Source organism: Electrophorus electricus, chromosome 16 (genome assembly GCF_041902795.1).
Source record: "Electrophorus electricus isolate QZ-2024a chromosome 16, ASM4190279v1, whole genome shotgun sequence".
NCBI lineage: Eukaryota > Metazoa > Chordata > Actinopteri > Gymnotiformes > Gymnotidae > Electrophorus > Electrophorus electricus.
The window spans coordinates 16342988-16353183 of record NC_137512.1 but is presented as its reverse complement, the minus strand read 5'-3'; the positions used below and the strand labels follow the sequence as shown (position 1 = coordinate 16353183).

Sequence of the window (10196 nt, the reverse complement as noted above, 5' to 3'; positions counted from 1 at the left end):
CAGTGTGCGACACAAATAGCTTAATCATTAACGGTTATTATTAACGGTTAATTAATTATTCACGGTCCTTTAATAATAATGAAAATAACTTAAAGGGGGCATCAGTTTGTCAAATCATCTTTGGCAAGAACACTGTATTTCACAGTTTAACCTAAATGTGCAACTTCGTTCATTGTGCCTTGGGTCATTATCGATTTAATTATCAGAGGCGGGATTACATAAAAAGAGGGGAAAAACACTAGAACACTCTGACAGTAATAGCCGCGCGATTCCATGTAGAAATTAAGCTTTCTGTAAGACGAGGTGCGCACCTAGCTGCAGCTAATTCGTGAGCCTATCATTAAATCATGTCCTATTCAACGATTCAAGTTCAGGACACCAAAATGCACTGCATTAGGTGTCAGGTTTAAAATATTTTTGTCAAACTAAGTAGCCTATATAAAAAGGCTCTATTTTGAATCAGCATGCAAAATAATAACGACGTAATCGTGAAAGTATTGTTTGTTATTAGATTATTTAAATGTATGGAATTTGCGCATTGGGAAGTTGCAGGGCTGATGACCGCACTGAGGTAAAAAGTTGTCTCATAAATCTTGAAACGGGCGAGGCTACATAATAGTGCTGACATTAGTTATTATGCCGTGCGCTGGACTTCAATTGCACCCAAACCTCTCGTTCACTGCCAAGCGCGATCAGTGCTACATCAGGAAGCACCAAATAAGGGCAGGGAAGTGGAAACCACCGGAATCAGTCCTTATGTAGTCACGACCTTATATGGCATGGCGGAGCAGGGTCTTCCGGCCACCGCTCTGCTACAGCGCAGACGGGAAACCCGAATATTTACTCAAGGCACTGAGGAAAAAACGCAAGAACTTTGCCCGTTACTCTCTTCGCGGGACTCCGCGCTTAACACGAGTGATTTGCAGTGGAGGAGGAACGGGCTTCTCCTCTCGATTTATTGCACAGACTTAAGGCTAAAGCTCCCCAGTCTGATTTTTTCCTCTGGGCAAACGTCATGTGTCCTCCACCGCAGTGCCTAAATATGGGCTTCCTCCAGTCCAAATATGGACATCTACGTCACAGCAAGAGGATATATAAAGGAGTGGGGATTCTCTGAGCGGAGAAAAGGCACAGAGAACCTAAGCGACTCAGCGCTAGACAGCAGATAGGCAACACATTGCGATCTATCTCTGAACGCAATTTGAAACCAAAAACGTGAGAAGCGAACTCAAAATAATAACAGAAACAAAACTTATGACAAAAAGAACAAGTATAATTTGGTCCAAAAAGTCCAAAATTTTAAAAATTGATCTGATTGAGATAGGGAATGATTGGAAGGAACACATTAAATCTCACTCATCCGTTTTGAGAAGAAGTGGATTTTCTTACTCTTTTGGACAAAAAAAAGGGGGAAACCAAGCAAGGAACCCTCAAGCTGAGCTCCAGTGAGGAGAGTCAGGCAGAGAGAGGAAGAAGAGGCATCGCAGCATCTTGGCTATTCTCGTCCCAGAGGGGATAGCTGATCTCTCTCCCTTGCTCCCTTACTCTCACGCTACTCTGCACTCCACGCGCGCTCCAGAGAGATGGCTGCAGCCAAGACGGAGCTCCTGCCTGCACTGCCGATCTCAGACCCCCTGAGTTTCCCTCACTCCCCCATGGATAGCTACCCCAAGCTGGAGGAGATGATCATGCTCAACTCTGCAGGAACCCCCTTCCTGAACGCCTCCGCACCCGAAGGAGGTGCAGGCTTTGGCTCTGGGGAGCCCGGGGAGCAGTACGACCACCTGGCTGGAGGTAAGGATGAAACTTAATCCATTTTGCTGCGTGGGGAAATGTACAGTATTTAATGCATGAGAGTGCATGTGTTGCATGGCTTCAAAGATGTTTCAAGTGAACAGAATTACAAAAAGAAGTTAAAAGGAAGTTGTGATTTCATTTGGCTTGGCTTGGAAAGCATAATAAATGTAACTTTAAAAACATTTTTAAAAGGCATGCATTAATGTTTCATAATGAATTAATTACTCTAAAGATAAACCATTAAGAACTCAGCACCGAATGTGCTTTGAAATCAGTTATTTTAAAGGTGTAATAAAGCTTAGCTTCAATAGCTTTTTGTTTAAAAAAAAGCTGAATTGCAGATTGAATTGTCAGCTGCCTTTAGCTATGTAATGGAATTGAGCTGTGAGAGTGGGAGAGGAGGAGAGAGTGAGAGAGAAGAAGAAAGAGAGAAAGAGTTAAGTAACATGAATGCAGATAGGTTCGCTTGTGCTGGCTCTTGCCTTGGCTCTGAGGGAGATCGGCAAAAGTGTATATGTTGGGAAGAGATCAGTAATGTGTGTATGTGTATACTTGGGAAGGGGAGTTCTCCTGCTTCAGCACCTGCAGCTTTGTCTGGGCGAATGGGAAAAACAAGCTCTGCTGCCAGCAGGGTCCCCTGTCTCAAACACCTCAGGGATCTTTAATGTGTAGTAATTTGGCTCAGGGCAGCGTGAGAGATATCCATGTAGAACATGATGCTTAACTCTCCTTTTTTTGTTGTGGTTTATACAGACACTCTTCCAGAGATTGCCCTGAACTGTGAGAAGTCCCTGGCTGAGCAGAGCTTCCCCACCCAGCGCCTGCCGCCCATCACCTACACAGGGCGCTTCACCCTTGAACCTGCCACCAACTGCAGCAACAGCCTGTGGGCAGAGCCTCTCTTCAGTCTGGTCAGCGGCTTGGTGGGCGTCAACACATCCACCACCTCAATCCCCTCTTCTTCTTCAGCCTCCCAGACCACTCCCTCCTCTTCAACTGCTTCATCTTCTGCCCCATGCTCATCCTCATCTTCCTCCCCATCCTCATCTACGTCCAGTCCCAGCCTAAGCTGCTCAGTGCACCAGAATGAGGGCAACCCAATCTACTCGGCTGCACCCACCTACTCCAGCGCCAGTCCTGACATCTTCCCCGAGCCTGGTCCAAGTTTCCCCTCGGCGGTGGGCGGCTCCCTGCCATACCCGCCCCCTGCATATGCCAGCAGCAAAGCCTGCAGCACCAGCTTCCCCGTACCCATGATCCCTGACTACCTATTCCCTCAGCAACAGAGCGAGATAAGCTTGGTGCCACCTGACCAGAAGCCCTTCCAGACGTCGGCGGGCCAGCAGCCTTCGCTCACGCCACTGTCCACCATCAAAGCATTTGCCACTCAGACAGGCTCTCAGGACCTGAAGAGTGTCTACCAGTCACAGCTGATCAAGCCCAGCCGTGTGCGCAAGTACCCCAACCGGCCCAGCAAGACGCCACCCCACGAGCGCCCATATGCCTGCCCCGTGGAGACATGCGACCGGCGCTTCTCACGCTCCGATGAGCTAACGCGCCACATCCGCATCCACACGGGTCAGAAGCCCTTCCAGTGCCGCATCTGCATGCGCAACTTCAGCCGTAGTGACCACCTCACCACGCACATCCGTACACACACTGGCGAGAAGCCCTTCGCCTGCGAGATCTGTGGCCGCAAGTTCGCCCGCAGCGACGAGCGCAAGCGCCACACCAAGATCCACCTGCGGCAGAAGGACAAGAAGGCAGAGAAGACCGCTGCGGCTGCAGCCGCTGTTGTCCAGAGTGCAATCGCCCCCGTCTCCATCTCCGTGCCCTCACCTGTGTCCAGCTACCCGTCGCCCATCGCCTCCTATCCCTCACCTGTCTCCTCTTTCCCCTCACCGGTGGCCTCCTGCTACTCCTCACCTGTGCACACTTCATACCCGTCACCCGCTGCTTCTGGCACATTCCAAACCCCAGTTGCCACCTCTTTCCCCACCTCGGTGGGCAGCAGCATCTACAGTTCCCCCGTCACAACCCCGCTGGCTGACATGCAGGCAGCCCTCTCTCCTCGGACATCTGCCGACATCTGCTGAGACACTCTCCCCTCCCTCCCCATCTCCAGAGAAAATCCTGTTCCTCCATCCAGTCGGAGAGAAAGCGTTACAGACTTGTTTATCTTCCAACCCCCCACCCACCCCCCCCTCAGCGACAGCACTTTTCTGCCCGCACGCTCAAAGACATTTACACCAAACGGTCAAAGACTCAAAGACATTTGAAAGCAAAAGGGAGATTTTTCTTTTCTCAAATGCCTCAAAATCTCTTACCTTCAAATGAGGCATTCAAGACTAAGAGTGAAGCAACAGGTCTTAGCGGGTTTTCCTCTGACTGTACACATATAGACATACATGTGACAGCAAAGGAGCAAAAAGAACTTTATTGTTGTAATCTAATGCCTGCAGGTTTCAAGCTCAAATGTCCTGAATAGGCAGGAGTACATTTACATAAAGACATAGTAATATACATAAGCTACAGTATATGTATATTGTACATGTGCCATGTTTGAGTTTTTGTTTTTACTTTTTAGTACCATTGTTGTGAAAATTTATTTGAATATTTGCATTGTATTATTCTAAATTGAGCAGGGCCATATTTTATACATTCTGTAGTACGTAGTGAAAATGCTGTGATAAGTTTTTGACTTTGTTTGGGTAAAAGCACTTAAGTATTCTGACGCATGTGTAAGAGTGATGTTACTTTCTTATTTTGTAAATATCATTCACTGGTACTCTTTCTCTCTTTTTCAAATGTGACAGCACCAGTCTGCTAAATGGAGGGAAAATGACATAAAAATAACAAATCTTTGAATTTTTTGGTGCCTTTTGAGAAGCCTTTGCAGATGGACTGACAGATATACGTGCAAGTGGATGCTTTGCATCTAGCCTTAAGGTGTAAGGGATTTTTTTTCTCCTTCTCATTTTTTCTTCATTATTCAGAGAGTCATTTCAAGGAACGAAGAGAACGAATACAAGGGCACTGCATCATGTTTTTGGGATGTAAGCAAAAAAACCCCTAGAAAACTATATTTTTGTAACTGAAATGTATATATCTACAGGAGTTGGAATGCTGTAGTTACCTACTGAGTAGGCATGGGATTTTTTGTATGTTATTTACATGCAGTCCATTATTTTGTTGTTATTTTTATTTTTTTGTATTTGTGTTTGTTCAAAAAAAGTGACTGTTTATGGCTTCTAAACACATTGAATGCGCTTAACTGCCAGTGGGATATTTGGTGTAGAAGATATCCTTCCTGAACGGAAACATAAATAAAACATAAATATATATGTTCAATCTCTGTCTTAGATTTCATTGCTTAGCAACAGATTCACGTATTTTCACACATAGCTTACAGAAGCCTCTCTGAAATAGGGAGCATAAAAATGAGTCTTGTAGCTATGAAACACAATAAAATCGATAACATTTATAACTTCAAAAACTATATTTTCTAAAATGATACATTCACTCACATTGAGATTAACATGATAAACCACTATAAAGAAATAAAGAATTAAATTGTGAGATCCAAAATCTTTTTTAAAGAAACATGCTTCATATTCTGGCATAACCATACATCATTTCAACAATAAGTGAATAAGAAGTTATGTAGCAAGCAAAAATTAGATAAATATATAAATAATTATACGCACAGACATAGTTTTTGTTTAGAAGTTGTGCAAAGTCAGTCACTTATTTGATAGTAAAGATCAGACAGTTTGGTAGATCAAATGCTTTTCTCTCCTTCTCGGCTTATTAAACGTCTCCTTGGCATCTTGAATATGTGTTATCAAAAGACGGCATGTGCTATGGTGCCTGCATCCCGCCTGGGACTTAATTATACATAGGGAGCAATCTTGTACAATCTGTCGACAATAATATGAAGCCCTTGTAATAGGCTCACAAGTCGACTGAGTTTGTAGGGGGGAGGTAAGGTCTCAATACCCAGGCTGCTTTTAAAAGAGGCCTGCTCTTCCTCCATTGTGCGTCACTGTCTTCGAACTCAGAACACCTTTTTAAAAGGGTAATAATAATCTGCTCAGGCTAATTTCTGCACTGGCAAAAAGATCAAAGGAAATTGCGAGCTCTCTTGCTCTTGTTCTCTCTCACTCCTGTCTCTTCTGTCTTTCTGTACCTCTTCTCACCAACTCACTACAGCCTCACGTCTGAGAAGAAGCAGGTTGAAAGGATTTGAGGGATAACAAACTAAGAGTAAACAATTGTTTGTGTATGTTTGTGAGTATGTTTGTGTGCAGGTATATCTATTTATGTTTAAAAGCTGCAAAAAGCATAGCTCAATACGTACCGTATTGAGTCTCACAATGTTTTCCCATATCGCTTAATAGGGATTATTATTTGTCGCAACAGTCTCAAAGGAGATCTTTCATCAGATGTTCAGAATTTAAGGGGGAAATCAAAGTCAGCCTTGGACAAAGTGGAAAATCAGAGTCAGATTTGGACAACATAGCAAAGTTTTAGGGTGTGACTACAGGACTGGGATGGAGAAACAGCATGTAAGGAAGGGATTTTCCCAGAGTATGAAGCAATACTGGTCCAAGCGATCCAACCACAAAATAAGAACAAAAGCAAACATGGCTAAAAGCAGAATAGAATAACAAGTGTGAGAGAGAGAAATATGGAGTTGGAGGGAAAATAAGGAAAAGTTTAGTAATTAAGGTAATTAGTCTCAGAATCCAAAACTTACTTTCTATAAGCAGCTTCAAGAAGAACTGCTGTGGCACTGTGTTAGATATAATGCTGGCATGAGTCTTACAGTAGCCTACATACACACCTACTCAGACATGGCTAATGTGTGTTTGACATGGCTAATAGGAATGTTTGAAATATTACAAATGGTTAAAGGTATAAAGGGTAGAACAGAATAGAGAATATACAGGTCTGATAATAAAAAACATATATTTAATTATAAATCAATGACTAATATCGGTGATCATTACTTTCACATTATCTTGTTTCTGTGATATCTTGTCCCTGTTTATTCTCACAACCATAAATGTAAAAATAAAAGTCAGAAATCCTGAAGTAAATTTGTTTCTCACACACATTCACACAAACACACACAAACACACACACACACACACACACACACACACACACACACACACACACACACACACACACACACACACACACACAAAACAAGCAAAATACACTTACTAGCCATTTTATTAGAAAATTGCTTGTAGGTATACAGTATAGGTGGTCAAAGTCTGTAGGCTGTCCAGTGACATGCATATATACAAAGGCAAACAAGTGGGAACTGACGAAAGTATTTTGCACACTCAATCATTCATCGGATATGCTTTAGACACTGGTGTGCAGGTCACAGTTCCACGTGCAGGGCCTACAAGTCCCATGCGCATGCTGACTGTGAAGAAATGTGAACTTCAAACCACTGTCCACTGGGCTTTGTAGTGCTGCATGTTAGCAGGAGCAGCCCTACCCAGAGTCAGTGGGTGGGGGGGTCATTTCAAAGTCGCCACCCCAGTGCTAGCTTAAAGGCAACTTTGTGACAATGAGCTCTTCGTATCCAAGCTTAGAGCAGCAGAGAGCAGCTTTCAAGTGCTCTGGATGCGCTGATAACATTTTCTCTTTGCTGCCTCTCCCAGCGCCTGAGAGACTCTTGCTCTTATCAAAGTTGGCTGGCTGACACATGGGGCCTGTTCCGTTTGGGAGGAAAAGGAAAGAGTGAGAGAGGTGAGGGAAATAGAGAGAGAGAGAGAAAGAGTGAGGGGGGGCAGAGAGAAAGCAGCATCCTTCCTTTTCCCATACACTTTAACGCAGCCAAACTCACAATGGAGACATCTCATCATTTCCCCCAAATGAAAACCCACATCAAGGCTCGCCTCTTTGTTAAAATATGTGCTTGTTCTCATATTCTTTTTGGACCTGGTGTGTTTGGCTGGGGGGTGGGAAGCATTGCAAAAAGGTACACTCTTATGTTTCTTCTTTCCAACTCCACATGCAGTTAAACTGCATATGTTAATAGCCCTGCTCCAGTCTGATGTGGGGTCCATCTGTGTCTCCTTCTCCTGCTCTTTCATGCCATTACAAATGGATCCTCATTGCAGCTTCACCCTCAAACCTTTTAAGATCCCTATTTGAAATATGCCGTTTGATAAGCTCATCATTGGTTAAGTCCCTACAGTGATTAGGCCCTGCCTTCATTGTACCAGGGGAGACAGTGGGGAACAGAAAGTTACTGATTGGGCATGGAGTATAGAGTACATAGTACTCTTTTGGAAAAATGTGAATACTAATTTGAAAGATAAAATGTAAAAGATAGCATAGTTAGATAACACAGTTTTTGGTATCTTCACATACCAAAAACTATGCTATACCAATAAACTATACCAATAACTATTCCATAGTTATGTCTTGTGATCAGCCTGCTTGACTAAAATTAAAATGAATAACAACTCAACAAATGTTTTAAAAAGATCCTCACACATCCTCATCTTCATTATATTACTTTAAGCAGTCTGCTCTGTGCTGAAGACAATGTTACCAAAGAACACTACACTGCCTAGCCTCCCTGCTCCCACTGCCCTAACCAGCACAGGTTGATATTGCTCTTTGCCTCATTGACTTTCCTCATAAATTCTCAACTTAAACGTTACTCTTGCCATCTCTGTCTCTCTCCCTGCTGCTCCAGCCAAGCAGACAGCTGTTCAGGTGGCTAAAACAAGGCACACGCGGCATGGCGGTTCCAGAGTGCGTGTCTGCCAGTCCTGCTGAAGCTGCTTGAGACACGTTGTTACCGGCGGCGACGCACACGCACACACACACACACACACACACACACACACACACACACACACACACACACACACCTGCTCCCTGCCTCATCAATAATGGACTTGACTTCTGCCAATGTGCCACACACACACACACACACACACACACACAGTGCCTTCATATGAGCAGCCCAAATCCACAGCGACTGAAACCAAATGTAATTTATCTCTGTCAGTATCTATATCACACTGTAAAATAACTGTGTCATCCTGCGTTATTACGTATGAGTATGAAAAGTAAACGCACAGGGAGTTAGGCTAAACATCCAAACCAAACTCATCTCCACTGTTTCAGGATCAGTTTGCACTACTGCAGTTGTGCTGAGTAGTACCATAATGACCATGGGTTACACTGTTCTCATTCAGTCCTGAAGTTCTCAGGAGCCCTTTATCAGATAGAAATCTGACTTCACTCCCTATGTTCCTGAGAAGGAGCAGCAGCCCTGGCGGATTGCACATCTGTTGGAGTGTGAGTGAGAGAGGAGTGGTAGAGCATTTTGAATAGATGGGCTTTGTTAATGCCATCCTTGTTTATCTGCTGATAGTTGCTGGGAAATGAAGGAGACCAGCACAGCTCAGCAGGAAAGGTGCAAGGCATTTTAAATCCTGTCAGAAAAGCGGTTTACCATTCTCACGGAACAATGATTAACCCAGCTATGTATGGAACTTGAGGAATCCATTTCAAACTGTGTATGTTGTCACAAGCCACCTGCTGTGTTGCTTCAGCGGTCGGCCTGGCCTCCTTCTGGTGCCTGGCGAGTTGGGAACTCTGGGCGGAATGTTCCGGCACTTTAACGCATGTCTTCTGGTGTTTTTCTCCCATGCCTTTTCAGCGGTTATGCCACACCATTTTATCCGTAACACACCTTCCTGCCAATTACAGTGTGGAGAAGCGCTCAGCACCATCCTGACACCTGCCCTGACAGAAACACAAAAATACGTATACATACATAGACACACGCACACACACACACTCCTAAACACAAGCATCCACACACAAACACAAACACACACACCCACACCAACACACACTCAGAATCACAAATACACACAGGTGGACACATTCTTACAGCCATATAAACCCAGTGTGTGTACTCGCCTAAATCAATTGCAGTCTCCTGAATGAATTGGACTTTGTACTCCATTTTTCACTTATTGGCACAGTGATTACATATTTCAGTGTTTTTTAGCATTAGTTCAAATGGCCAAACAACGTGTCACACCAGAGACAAGCCTGTACTCCTCCTCTCTTAAAGCAAGAAGTGCTGTCGGCAGATGAAGCCACTGGATCACCCTGTTCATAGGGTGGACTGTATAATAATGCATTGCCTATGATAGAAGGCTATTGCTATATGAGAAAGCTACACCAGCGCAGCAAGACTAAGTTATACATCCCGCCCGTAACGCCGCACACGCGTGTGAACTCAATCCGTGATAAATGATGCAACGTGTCATTTGAACAGAAGCCACTGTCAAGAAACCAAACAGCGACTTTCTGGAGCCAGAGCTTGTGACTAACTGCGCTCG

General features: G+C 44.2%; 1 protein-coding gene across 1 annotated transcript; it reads left to right on the top strand.

Annotated features, from left to right (window-relative positions):
* Window positions 1–1111: 1111 nt before the first annotated feature.
* Window positions 1112–5148, top strand: egr1 (early growth response 1). The gene is made up of 2 exons (XM_026999319.3): window positions 1112–1794; window positions 2551–5148. The coding sequence occupies exons 1-2, from the start codon at window positions 1584–1586 to the stop codon at window positions 3891–3893; spliced, it is 1554 nt and encodes a 517-aa protein (XP_026855120.3). The 5' UTR covers window positions 1112–1583; the 3' UTR covers window positions 3894–5148.
* The last annotated feature ends 5048 nt before the right edge of the window (window positions 5149–10196 follow it).